At 43.2% G+C, this 14371-nt stretch overlaps 1 protein-coding gene across 1 annotated transcript in view; it reads left to right on the forward strand.

Annotated features, from left to right (window-relative positions):
* Positions 1 to 14371, forward strand: part of LOC111960987 (talin-2-like) — a 132362-nt gene that overhangs the window by 94168 nt on the left and 23823 nt on the right. Inside the window, exons 22-37 of the mRNA XM_070439726.1 lie at positions 180 to 308; positions 1936 to 2049; positions 2202 to 2450; positions 4650 to 4778; positions 4880 to 4982; positions 6067 to 6275; positions 8761 to 8880; positions 9163 to 9360; positions 9969 to 10108; positions 10693 to 10786; positions 11686 to 11775; positions 11891 to 12013; positions 12234 to 12377; positions 12570 to 12731; positions 12926 to 13066; positions 13793 to 13974. Of these exons, the coding sequence (XP_070295827.1) occupies positions 180 to 308; positions 1936 to 2049; positions 2202 to 2450; positions 4650 to 4778; positions 4880 to 4982; positions 6067 to 6275; positions 8761 to 8880; positions 9163 to 9360; positions 9969 to 10108; positions 10693 to 10786; positions 11686 to 11775; positions 11891 to 12013; positions 12234 to 12377; positions 12570 to 12731; positions 12926 to 13066; positions 13793 to 13974 (2327 nt within the window). The remainder of the gene's footprint in view (positions 1 to 179; positions 309 to 1935; positions 2050 to 2201; positions 2451 to 4649; positions 4779 to 4879; positions 4983 to 6066; positions 6276 to 8760; positions 8881 to 9162; positions 9361 to 9968; positions 10109 to 10692; positions 10787 to 11685; positions 11776 to 11890; positions 12014 to 12233; positions 12378 to 12569; positions 12732 to 12925; positions 13067 to 13792; positions 13975 to 14371) is intronic.

Here is a 14371-nt window from a genome sequence, read left to right on the forward strand (position 1 = left end):
TACAGTCACAGTGTTGGGGAAATGTTCAGAGTGCTACTGAGACTATGAGAGAGGGTTTGATATTCCCTTTGCCACTGCAGAACTACGATTGTAGTTAGTGGTGATTTTGCTTGTTGTGTCTGTGTGTGCCTGCCTGCCTGCCTGTCTGCCTGTGTGTGTGTGTGCGCATGCGTAAACAGGGAGCTGCAGCTTACCCAGAGAATGAGGACCAGCAGCAGAGGCTGAGAGAGGCAGCAGAGGGGTTACGTGTTGCCACTAACGCTGCAGCTCAGAATGCCATCAAGAAGAAGCTGGTCAACAGGCTGGAGGTGGGTTGGGTGGAGAATGAGAGAATATTGTAACCTTTGTGCTAACTTTGAGTCCCTGTCTAGTTGTAGCTTTGTAGCAATCAACGTTTTCGACTTTACACTACTATGTCCTTTCTCACAAACAAACCCCATAAGTCCATCCAACACCATGACGCACCATTAAAGAGGAGTGTGTGTCAGACCCCCCTACATAGATATGTGTGAAGATGCATAGACCCCCCCCCCCCCCAAGCCTTAGGAAAGAGCATTGCAAAAGGATAAATTAATTAGAATTAATTTGCACAAATGAGGTGTTGTATTTATTCTCTACATTATTTCTGTTCCTGCAGCAGGAGTATGTGAATCCTATTAGCTGTGTGAATTAGTTAATCGTAGTGTAAAGATCTGGGTTTAGCCCCTAGTATTAGTAGGCCCCTAAAGACCAGACCCGCACTGCACTGGAGCTTCCACTGCACACACTAACCGAAGGCTGGAATCAGTTTGATATTTGATGCATCATTCTCTGTAGCCTGTAATGGTAATGGCTTCCACTCCAAAGAGGAATCGGAGATAATAAAAACCATTTAGAATGTAATGTGTTTAGATTAACTGAGCACATTACCTTCACCTGCCCTTTCATATGGCTGAAATGTCTCTTACTGATCTCCTAAAGCTTTGTATTAGTTTGTGTTTCAACACATTGCCATGTGTGTTGTTCTTACCAGCATGCTCTGCTTTTAAAATAATACTAAATATGTAGTCTGTTTGTAGTTTATCTGTTTCTGTTTCACCAGAGAGAAATTAAGTCTCTCTCTCTCTTTCTCTCTCATTTCTCTCTTCCTTTCTCTCTCTCCATCTCCCTCTTTCTCTATTTCTCTCTCTTCCTCTCCTTTCCTCTTGAGAGATGAGCCAGAAAGGCAGCATTGTGCAATCTGTTTGTTTTCCACAGGACAAAGATAGCATTGTTGTTCAGGTTCTTGTTTCATCCTCCATCCTTCCACCCACTTTTCTCTCACCACTTTCCATTTTGTTGATACTTCAAAGAAAGTAATCTGGTTGTGGATTAATGGAAATACAAAAAGTGTTTTGTACAGAGCTTATGTATTGCATTTTGAGAAAATGTTGTCCTCGTCCCAAAATACACTACCGTTCAAAAGTTTGGGGTCACTTAGGAATGTCCTTGTTTTAGAAAGAAAAGCAATTTTTTTGTCCATTAAAATAATATCAAATTGATCAGAAATACAGTATAGACATTGTGTTTGATCTATGTTTGATCTATCTGGGAAGCTCAATCTGATACTGTATACAAAGCAGTATGGATGCTGATTGACTGAAAGCCATCTTATATGAGACAATATACCACAGGTATGATGCAAAATTACTTGTTTACTGTTCTAATTACATTACTAACCAGTTTATAATAGCAATAAGGCACCTCGGGGGTTTGTGGTATGTGGCAAATATATCATGGCTAAGGGCTGTATCCAGGCACTCCACGTTGCGTCGTGATTAAGAACAGCCCTTAACCGTGGTATATTGGCCACAAACCCCCGAGGTGCCTTAATTATACCACCCTCATCTATGTCTCTGATGTAAAACACATACCTACAACAATCTCTGTCAATATCTCTCTCTGTTTCTGGAACAGATTGCTGCTAAGCAGGCTGCGGCTGCTGCTACTCAGACCATCGCAGCTGCCCAGAACGCTGCTGTGTCCAATAAGAACACTGCCTCTCATCAACAACTAGTACACAGCTGCAAGGTACAGTAATATGGGTAGAGATTGATCACTGAGGATCACTGTTAGATCACTCTGGTGAAATACATACAATATTGAATCGATTACTACATTGGCAGCATTTATATTGCAGGTTTCATTGCATTGTTTTAATCAAATGATATATCTACTTGAAGGCAGTGGCAGACCACATCCCTCAGCTGGTCCAGGGGATGAGGAGTAGTCAGGCTCAGCCAGAGGAACTCAGTGCCCAACTAGCCCTCATCATGGCCAGCCAGAGCTTCCTACAGCCTGGCAGTAAAATGGTGACGTCTGCAAAGTCAACTGTCCCCACAGTGACGGACCAGGCTGCAGCGATGCAACTTGGCCAATGTGCCAAGAACCTGGCTACCTGCCTAGCTGAGCTACGGACAGCCACCCAAAAGGTAAGTTCTGTACCCAGAGGTGTAGCACACACCCTCACAGCCCCGCAAGGCGGAGGTTGGGGGCTCCCCCCGCCAAAAAAAGTATACTTTTTATTTTTCATGTTGGGGTTGTTGTCCCCCCGGAGGTTGGGCTCCCCAGATAGTGAACATGTCATTAGCCGTTAATTTTGGGGGGGAATTACAGGAAATTGGCTTTAAAACGGAAACATTTTATCTCAGCCTCATTGCAAAATGTGTCAAATAGCAGGAAATTAGGTCAGTGATTCTTCAAAATCGGAACAATAGTTGTCCGGTTGAGAGAAATACATTTTATAGTTGAAAGAAAATACATTTTGTTGGATTATTTGAGCTTAAAATGTAGAGTACCAGTTTTCGTTATTTTAACTATTTTCTACATTGTAGAATAATAGTGAAGACATCAAAACTATGAAATAGCACATTGTAGTAACCAATCATGTAGTAACCAAAAAAGTGTTAAACAAATCAAAATATATTTTAGATTCTTCAATGTAGCCACCCTTTGCCTTGATGACAGCTTTGCACACTCTTGGCATTCTCTCAACCAGCTTCACCTGGAATGCTTTTCCAACAGTCTTGAAGGAGTTCCCACATATGCTGAGCATGTGTTGGCTGCTTTTCCTTCACTCTGAGGTCCAACTCATCCCAAACCATCTCAATTGGGTTGAGGTTGGGTGATTGTGGAGGCCAGGTCATATTATTGATGTCCTTTAGTAGTGGTTTCTTTGGCTTTTTGGAGGAATCTCAAATATAAAATATATTTTGATTTAACACTTTTTTGGTTACTACATGATTCCATATATGTTATTTCATAGTTTTGATGTATTCACTATTATTCTACAATGTAGAAAATAGTAAAAATTAAGAAGAATCCTTGAATGAGTTGGTGTGTCCAAACTCTTGACTGGTACTGTGTATTTAGGGGAATTTAAAGGAAAATATTTGTTTGGTGAATTTTCTAAATACTTTAAATATCATTAATTTCCATCTCGGCTCTATGGTTGGAAATGCCCTTGTCCGGAGCAAAGGATCCCAAATTCAAACTCTCCAAAATAGTGTTTAAAATTCAAAAAAATAATGGATATTAACTTAAAAAATCTCATGTAGTTTCTTGAAATAGTTCTCTGTGACTTTAAAGAATATTTTTTTCAAAACTGTGATTCCTAAAAGATGTGTCTGGAGATTGGTCAACTCCGTCAGATTTGTCTAAAATCCTAAATTAATCAGGAATGAGCAGTGTCAGCTATACCATCAGGACCCCTTATTCATGTCCTCATTACATGTAGTGCAACAAGACTGCTCATGGTCTGTAAAGTTCTCTACTTTTGAGAAATTTAAACCAGCAATATTGGAATRACCATGGTCACAACCATAAACTGTCAACTCCATCTGCCTGATAGATTAAGATAGAATATGAATAATGGTTCAAATATGTTACATTTAATTAGGTTTTAGAGTCATAACGCAACTGAGGAAAAACTCAATTGCTACTATGTATACCACTTAAATGAAGAATACAAATGCAATTTTTGTTTCTGTAAAACATAAACTCTGTCAATTCTGAAAGATCTGATAGAATGGTTATGTTTTTATTGGGGATTTTCAAATGAATAATTTTTCCATATTTTACAAATGTTTATATTAAACTTTTATTTTTAGAGGCAAAAATATGTATGTTTTGAGTTATCTGTTCCCAACTCCGTCAGTGGCTTGTCAACTCCGTCACTGATGGCTAACCCCCTTAATGAAGATAATGTTTTTTGTCAATATTTAAAAATATATATTTTAATCAATGGACAATAATTGTAAAACAGAAATGCGTTTTATTGTTTCTGATGGAGTTGACATAAATCCAGTTAGTTGCTTTTTAAGAAGAGGAACGTGATTAAGGGGTTGTTCCTTTACATGGTGTGATAGCTTTCAAGAATCCCTGAGCTCTAAATCAGCAACATTTTCTCTCATCCTCACAGCAAAATGTGTAAAATAGCATGAAATTATGAAAATGTTTCTTTCTGCTCCATGGCAAAAAAAATCATAATTGTTTTGCGGGGGCCCTGCGAAAATGAGCTACGCCACTGCCTGTACCCCTCTATCCACAGCTACTGATAGTCATGTTTTCATACAGGAAGCACAGCTTCTGTGCTCTGTGTGTGAGAGGTTTGTGTATGTGTGCTTCTGCAGGCCCATGAAGCCTGTGGTCCTCTGGAGATAGACTCTGCTCTCAGTGCTGTCCAAACTCTGAGGAGTGAGCTTCAAGATGCCAGGATGGCTGCGCACAATGGGCAGCTCAAACCACTTCCTGGGGAATCGGTCAGTTCATTATAGAATACATTGATTTGTTCCAGTCATGCAAAGCAAATCTGCAGATGTGTGAAAATGCATGACTTGGTGCTCCTGTGTTGTCCCTACAGCTAGAGAAGTGTGCCCAGGACCTGGGTAGTACCTCCAAGGCTGTTGGCTCCTCTATGGCCCAGCTACTGACCTGTGCTGCACAGGGCAATGAACACTACACAGGTAGGAAAGAAAACACAGCGTGCACTGAGAAGTATTGAGCAGTACAAGAGGAATGTTCACCTAAACGTTTGACAGACATCATTGAGTGGCTGTGTAGAATGTTTTTTCTGGACTAGACTTATTATTTTCTGTCCTTTTAGTTAGATGTTATTATTTGACATTAGGAACCGTTTTCAAATGTCACGATCAGCTACAGGGTCTCAGTAAAGCTCTACTCTACCAAGTGGGGTAAGAGAGGTTATAAAGTAGGCAGTAGAAACCATAACAATCATTCACTTTACTTCTACCAATAGATATACAAGTGTAATTCAATTCTTGATTTAGTGATGATGTTATCACTATTGCCTAAGAGCAAGCAATAAACCCGATGGGTCCTGCTGCACAGCCTGTCATTTTCTATAGCCTCCATTCTAGCTCCATTTAGTCTCTCAGGAGAATTGATGAAGACAAATTTGAATAGTGTATTCTAACAATGGCTGCTCCCTCCCTCCCAGGCTGTGCTGCTTCACGTTGGGTCCCAGGGTGCTACTCTCTCCTCATTCATCTTATTTTCACTAGATTCAACATTCCATTAGCAATGGGCTCCACTCGGCTGGATAATGAAATTTGATGCAATTTGCTGCATTCCCTCATCTCAGCTTTGTGTGTAATAAGTAAAGCCCCAATCTCACATGGTGCCTCGTTCTCCTATCTATCTAATTTGTTTTAACAATAGGGGTGCTTTAGGTTGGGCTCACTGTGCTATTCCTACTGTTCAGTTACACATTACCAACAACTCGTTCTATTCATTTTGAGCACTAAAGCTGCACCTCTGAATGGGTGTATGTCTTGATACAGGACATATTTAGTGAAGTGATAATGAGATTGAAAGGAAGTGATATTCAGCTTGCAGTTTGTCTAGTGAATAAATCATGATGCAGCTATCCAGAGTCAGTAGGTTGTTTAGCTGCATCTTAAATAACAATGATGAGGCACACTGGGATGTTGACACCAGGTTTTCCATCATTATTTCCTGGACTAGCTTTGTTAATCCAACTCCAAGACTTCCACTCACTCTAACACTGTCTGTCTCTGTTGTTTGTAGGAGTGGCTGCCAGGGAGACTGCCCTGGCCTTGAGGACACTGGCCCAGGCAGCCAGAGGTGTCGCTGCCAGCACTAAAGAACCCCAGTCTGCGGCGGCCATGTTGGATTCTGCCCAGTACGTCATGGAGGGCTCTGCCATGCTCATCCATGAGGCCCACCAGGCCCTGGTCTCCCCCGGCGACGCAGAGAGTCAGCAAAGGCTAGCACAGGTGAGGAACTCCTGACATCCAAACTGCTCGCGTGCGTCAACAAGCATCTGCGTAGCCAGGCGCTAAAAGAGAACTTGGTTCTATTTTGTGACGCTTGATGTGCTGCAAGTCCCGCCTCTCCCATCTCATTGGTTTTTAGGAGCATATACCCACATGGGTGATTGAAAGATGAACTGAGGTCCATACTCCAGTTCAATTGGTGGTGGTAATGCACCTTAACGTTGGTTGCCAACCACCATATAAAGTCCAAAGAAGAAGAAGCCTGAAGGAGGAGAGATTACTAGAAACTAACTCGGTTTACCCTTTTATCTGTGGATTAATTGTCAGAGTAGAGGACCTTGTGCATTTCAGGTAAAATAACAACCCAATGTTTATATCCCAGGACAAATTATCTAGAAACAAAAAGCTAGCTAGCTAAATTGCCATAAATGCTTAATGCTTTTCGACCTTACCCAAATTAATATAAACTCAATAAAAAAAGAAAGGTCCCTTTTTCAGGACCCTGTCTTTCAAAGATAATTCTGAAAAATCCAAATAACTTCACAGATCTTCACTGTAAAGGGGTTAAACACTGTTTCCCATGCTTGTTCAATGAACCATAAACAATTAATGAACATGCACCTGTGGAACGGTCGTTAAGACTCTAACAGCTTACAGACGGTAGGCAATTAAGGTCACAGTTATGAAAACTTAGGACACTAAAGAGGCCTTTCTACTGACTCTGGAAAAACACCAAAAGAAAGATGCCCAGGGTCCCTGCTCATCTGCGTGAACGTGCCTTAGGTATGCTGTAAGGAGGCATGAGGACTGCAGATGTGGCCAGGGCAATAAATTGCAATGTCCGTACTGTGAGACGCCTAAGACAGTGCTACAGGGAGACAGGACGGACAGCTGAACATCCTCGCAGTGGCAGACCATGTGTAACAACACATGCACAGGATCAGTACATCTGAACATCACACCTGCGTGACAGGTACAGGATGGCAACAACAACTGCCCGAGTTACACCAGGAACGCACAATCCCTCCATCAGTGCTCAGACTGTCCGCAATAGGCTGAGAGAGACTGGACTGAGGGCTTGTAGGCCTGTTGTAAGGCAGGTCCTCACCAGACATCCCCGGCAACAACGTCGCCTATGGGCACAAACCCACTGTCGTTGGAAGAGACAGGACTGGCACAAAGTGCTCTTCACTGACGAGTCACCGTTTTGTCTCACCAGGGGTGATGGTCGGATTCGCGTTTATCGTTGAAGGAATGAGCATTACACCGAGGCCTGTACTCTGGAGCGGGATCGATTTGGAGGTGGCGGGGCCGTCATGGTCTGGGGCGGTGTCACAGCATCATCGGACTGAGCTTGTTGTCATTGCAGGCAATCTCAACACTGTGCGTTACAGGGAAGACATCCTCCTCCCTCATGTGGTACCCTTCCTACAGGCTCATCCTGACATGACCATCCAGCATGACAATGCCACCCAGCCACACTGCTCGTTCTGTGTGTGATTTCCTGCAAGACAGGAATGTCAGTGTTCTGCAATGGCCAGCGAAGAGCCCGGATCTCAATCCCATTGAACACATCTGGGACATGTTGGATCGGAGGGTGAGGGCTAGGGCCATTCCCCCCCCAGAAATGTCTGGGAACTTGCAGGTGCCTTGGTGGAAGAGTGGGGTAACATTTCACAGCAAGAACTGGCAAATCTGGTGCAGTCCATGAGGAAGAGATGCACTGCAGTACTTAATGCAGCTGGTGGTCACATCAGAAACTGACTGTTACTTTTGATTTTGACCTCCCTTTTGTTCAGGGACAAATTATTCCATTTCTGTTAGTCACATGTCTTTGGAACTTGTTCAGTTTATGTCTCCGTTGTTGAATCTTATGTTCATACAAATATTTACACATGTTAAGTTTGCTGAAAATAAACGCAGTTGACAGTGAGAGGACGTTTCTTTTTTTGCTGAGTTTAGTTGGTTCCGAGTTTGTTTTGCTAATATTTATTTCAACCTGCGTGTCCTGATCGCGTCTGGTGTGGATGGACAAAATCAACATGCAAGCAATGGCACACGCATGCGCCCAGTCTAGTCAGCGTGTGACAGACTTCCTGTATTGACGTCCTATTCAGACAGTTGTGTTAATGTTCCAAGCACAGTCTTTTCTGTTGGGCTCTTTCCTCTCCTCTACATTCTGGATGATAACCGATTTGTAAACCCTGCTACTTTCCATAACAATGATCTGCTTTAAGGGTTGCTATTTTCTCTAGCTCCAGTAAAACTGCTTATTTGCAGCAGGGCCCTTTGGGAGATAAACATATTGGTTGGCATATGTCTGTGACGGTAGCATAAATTAGTGACATGGATTGTCGTGCTCCGCTTGCAGGCTGATTTGCATTTAAGATGTTTTTCCTTCTCAGAGCTGTGCTCTGTGACTGTGGAGCGTGGTTAGAATGTGTAATGTCAGCCCACTGACAGGCTGATCTGTGATGTGTTGCAGGTGGCCAAGGCAGTGTCCCACTCTCTGAATAACTGTGTGAACTGCCTGCCTGGCCAGAAGGATGTGGACATGGCCCTACGAAGCATCGGAGAGGCCAGCAAGAAGCTGCTGGTGGACACTGTGAGTCCTGCTGCCAGACCGGCGAGGCTGCAGTTTGGAGTGTTGATTTTATTACATATCTGAACATGAGTGCTTATAGAGAGTCAATGCTGTCCTAAACCTAAACACACAGATGGCATATATTACCTCTAGTCATTAATCATCTACGCAGACATTTCACAACTATCCAAGGAAAAATTGAACATAAACATAACACAAATACCATACGAATTATTATGTAACAAATAATACTGATAATAATGTACGGAATACTATACTTGTGTTTTTCCTGTATGTCTCCAGCTCCCCCCCTGCAGTAAGTCTTTCCAGGACGCTCAGAGTGAGCTGAACCATACTGCTGCAGAGCTCAACCACTCAGCAGGAGACGTGGTCCATTCCTCCCGGGGTACCAGCAGCCAACTGGCCGTGGCTTCTGGGAAATTCAGTGAGGACTTTGATGAGTTCCTGGACGCCGGCGTTGAGATGGCTGGACACACTCAAGTAGGTATCATTATCTGTAGCAGGTCCCAACAGCCCCATAGAAATATCTGATTCCTCTCCTTTGAAATAGGTCTGGACAAATGTTATGACGCCTGAATAAACTGTTGGTGGACAGGAGCGGTTTAGATTTAATAGGATCAAATGGAAATGCCTCTGAGGTAGTCATGTTGAGTGGCTTCAAATTTTTCTGTCGCTTGAGCACTTAAGCTATTTTGATTCATTTGTTAATTAGGCCTTTTCATCTAATTCACTTAGGCACATGATTGTCCCCGAGAGCGCTAACACAGTCAGACGTAATGAGATCTTTGATGATGTTCTGGTTATTTTGCTCATTAATTTGGATAGATTGTGTGGGAGAGCAGTTGATATAGCATGACACACAGGCCTTAATCAGGCTTAAATGAGTAGGGGACTGGTTGGCTGAGGTGGGGGACACCGTTCACATGATACCAGTTTCATAGGCCATTCCACCAGAATGTGACAGTTGTTGACAATAAGTACAGTTGCATTTTCCTGGAAAGATATGTCTTAAATAACATGTTGACCACTCTTCAACATATTTTATTCCAAAAAACAGCTGAGTTGTCTTGTGACTTTGTCGTTTGCAGTCCCAAGAGGACCAAATCACAGTGATTGGCAACCTGAAGAACATCTCCATGGCATCCAGCAAGCTCCTTCTGGCAGCCAAGTCCCTGTCAGTGGATCCTGGAGCAGCTAACGCCAAGAACCTGTTAGCTGCTGCAGCAAGGTGAGGCCACTCTATATGGAGCTGAATGGCATAGTATAAGGATGTCTCTTATCACACACTACTTGAGTATAAGGAGGTCTACATTAGCACAAAGTAAGACTGTAAGGAGTGACTTAGATTAAGTCAATTAAAACAAAAACATATTCATATACTGTATATTCTGACTCGGTTTTCATTCAAATCCACATAAAACAAGTACACTACTATCATAGTTTATATCCATTCTATGAAACATCTCTGCTGTGGTTGTACGGCCCATTTCACATCATGTTGCTAGGCTGAGAAATAGACAGAGATAGTAGGGTAGAATCCCCCCTGGTGGAGAGATGGCAGGCAGCTGGCCCCGCTGGGCTTTGAGCCTGACTGACTTCCCTCTCTTTAATTGTGCAGATGGAAGCCATGGCTGGAGCTTGTCTGTAATCACTAAGCACAGCCTCCACACTCCTGTACAGTGTGAGATTGTCACAGGGAGAGAGGGGCGATGGACTCTGCCATGCATGTGTAAAGTAAAATTGTATGCGTGTGTGTGTATATAGAGAGATGTGAGCGCTGAAAAGCCCTGTGCTGCTGCCCTTGTGTTTCAGAGCGGTGACGGAGAGCATTAATCAGCTCATCACACTGTGTACCCAGCAGGCACCGGGCCAGAAGGAGTGTGACAACGCTCTGAGAGAACTGGAGGTAGCTGTTTTACTGTACACTAAACAACCCTTTTTATGTTCAGGCTAGCTAATATTCATGTTTATTTCAGTCTACACAAAGTAAAGGGTTTTGATGTAGTAACTTTTTGTCCCCCACGATAAAATCGGGGTGGGAACTGTGGATCTGTCTCCATCTGTTAGTACATTTGTACGTTCATACATTAGTCACGTGATATCTCAGACAGCACTAGTCTGATTTTATTGAAATTTAGGAAAATCATATGTCTTACCAAAGAGATCCATAATTAACAACATTACGCTGATTGGCTCAAGGGGGGGCGCTGCATCATTCGTGGGGAATGAGATATTTACTGCTGCCTTGTTTTGTGTTGATTTGAATCCTGTAAAGCAATGGTTTACCATTACAATTCATTAATGATGGATGAATTGGATTATATTTAACGGCTGAATGAGATGCATGTTGCTGAGGGTTTCTGTATTGACATTATTTTATGCACAACATTGCTCTGTCTCCATGGGAAATAATGACCAAGTCGTTTACTTCCTCTGTGCCTTGAGCCCCTTCAGCCCATGTCCCCTCCTTTTCACATGCTCTGATAGACAGGTAATAACTATCTCTGTATCCCTCCTGCACAACATTGAATGACAGTCACCATTAATTTCAACCCCTGGAGTACCACTAATTATACTTTTATGTAACTAACAGATCTGTGGGTTATTCTCCTAAGTGACTAAGTAATAATGCTTGGCTACATGACTTCCCTCTATAAGTTAAAGATGACTTCAAAACAGACCTATTAAAAACAGTTGGACTTGTTTTTCATGCAGCACACATTTTAATTCCCCCAAGTTGGATATCAGATTGGTTCAGCAGTTTGTGCTCTCCTTATTGTTGAGCCCCTCTCTCGCTGTGTACAGGCTGTGAGAGGATTGCTGGACAACCCCAGTGAGCCTGTCAGTGAGTTCTCCTACTTTGACTGCATCGAGAGTGTCATGGAGAACTCAAAGGTGAAGCCTTACAAAACAATCACAGGCATCATAGACTTTAAATATCCGCAATATCTAACGTAATAGACAGCTGAAGAGGTAATCTTACAGTTTATTTCCATTTCTTCATGTGTAGGTTCTTGGGGAGTCCATGGCGGGGATTTCCCAGCACTGTAAGACGGGCAACGTGCCAGCGTTTGGGAATTGTGTGGGAGTGGCGTCCAAGGCCCTGTGTGGGTTGACGGAGGCGGCTGGACAGGTGAGATCCCAGCCTAGTACTGACTGACTGTCTGGAGCCTACAGCCTCCCTTCCACTCCTCCCTGCTATCAGGTCTGGGTCTGGCACACAACCAACAGTCTCTATCAGCTCTAGACCTCTGTTCATGTTTAGTTACAGCACCTACATCTACCTCTCTCTAAATCAGAAACGAAGCCATGAGCGTTCCTCTCTCCTCTCTTTCCTTCTCCCCACACTGCAGGCCTCCTACCTAGTGGGTGTGTCCGATCCAAACAGCCAATCTGGTCAAGAGGGCCTGGTGGATCCAATCCAGTTTGCCCGGGCCAACCAGGCTATTCAGATGGCCTGTCAAAACCTGGTGGACCCAGCCAGCAGCCCCTCTCAGGTGAGAAGACCAATGTAGTGAGACATTTATTGAGATAATGAATCTATTATACAAATAGTGACTTAATCAAATGGATTGTTAAATTTGAACATCAACATAACATCAAACTTCTTCTCACCATATGCATCTTTAGAGAAATGTTTATACTGCTTTGTTTGTCATTTGTTTTGTTTGTGTTTGTTTGTTTGTTAGGTTCTGTCCGCAGCAACGATTGTAGCCAAGCATACCTCAGCTCTTTGCAATGCCTGCCGCCTGGCCTCGTCCAAGACATCCAACCCTGTGGCCAGGAGACACTTTGTTCAGTCAGCCAAAGAGGTTGCAAACACCACGGCCAACCTTGTGAAAACTATAAAGGTATGTGTACTCTCTGCCATGGTCCACTCATAAATGGTATTCTTGTACTTTGTGCCTTCAGGAAAAGTAGATTTATTGATGTTCTCTGTTTCACTTAAAATATCTCTGTCATTTGTAATGAAGACAGATGGCTATATTGTGTAGCTGAGTTGGAGTGTTGGCTTAGGAGGTCATGTCCAGTTGTTTTCTTCCAGGCCTTGGATGGGGACTTCTCAGAGGAGAACAGAAACAGGTGCCGTGTTGCTACAACTCCACTTATCGAGGCTGTAGAGAATCTATCCACATTTTCCTCCAACCCAGAGTTTGCTAGTATCCCTGCACAGATCAGCAATGAGGTTCGTATGAGTGCTTGTTCAGGGGGTGACTTTGTATTGTGCAATATGTAAGCTCTTCAATGACAATGTGTATTTTCACTATCTATATGAAAATTAAAATGCAGTTCTTGCTCAGAGGACAATTTTTTTATCTCCTAAGAGGTTTCTTCAGTCTACATTGTCACATTGTTTTATTTGTCTGCTTCCTCATATATTCTGTAATATAAAGGAGACGGCAAAGCTACTCCTACAGATTCCATGAATACATTGGTGACTAGGGCATTCAATCCCCTTGAAATAGGACCTCCGATATAGAGCCAGTACAGTGCAGGAAAGCTGGTGGAATTGGTTTGATGCACCATTTCCCTCTAATTTATTTAATGTCGGTAAATGGCTCAAGGAGAAATCGGATGTATTTTATGTTACAATGTAGCAGAAAGAGTCCTCACACAGCCCTAAAAGCGACTGTTATCTGTTGGAGGGCAGTGTTTAACTGCTCTCTCTCTCAGCACAGCTGCTCTAATCTTCAGCTTGTTAATCTAATTGTCGAGGGAGGCTTTAGCTGCCGTCATAAAGACTCTAGGTGTGCCTCTGCATCTCTGTGTAAAGCAGAACAATAATAATAGTAAGAGATCAATGACATCTGTGTAGTGTGTTGCTATTGAGCTGTTAGTTAGGTTCTTCTTTAACCTGTGTTGTTTTATCACCTTCACTGTCCTCCCCTCCCTCCCTCTTTCCCATTTTCAGGGCTTTGCAGCCCAGGAGCCCATCATGCGTTCAGCTTTCTCCATGCTGGACAGCTCCACCCTGCTCCTGGAGACTGGCCGCTCTCTCATCATCAACCCCAAAGACCCGCCCACCTGGTCCATCCTGGCTGGGCACTCCCGCACCGTCTCTGACTCCATCAAGAGCCTCATCACCTCCATCAGGTCAGCACAGACCCCTCTGGTTCTGCACTATGGTGCTCTGGATATTATCCTGTTAAGGCCTTGCCGGACAACTCACCCTGAATATAATTCCACTGCTCTATCGGTCGTGCATACATTCAGAATCTGCCATCCTAGAAGTTGTTTGTGTGACTTCAAAGTGAAGGGCGTTGTACAAAACAAATTCATCAGCGATTGGATCGTCTCTAAGAAATCTATCCAATCAGAGTATCAAAGTTGATAACATCGTCATGTAGGCTGGCTCTTGAACCCAACCCATCGGTTTCTAGGACTAATCAAAATGGTCAGAATATGTTTGCGTTCTAGAAATCGTAGGGGAGGGAGGCAAATCCAGACTCATGGTGGAGAAGAAACGTCAGTTTGGCCAGAGCGCTGTGGA

Source organism: Salvelinus sp. IW2-2015, linkage group LG4q.1:29, assembly GCF_002910315.2.
Source record: "Salvelinus sp. IW2-2015 linkage group LG4q.1:29, ASM291031v2, whole genome shotgun sequence".
Classification (NCBI taxonomy): domain Eukaryota; kingdom Metazoa; phylum Chordata; class Actinopteri; order Salmoniformes; family Salmonidae; genus Salvelinus; species Salvelinus sp. IW2-2015.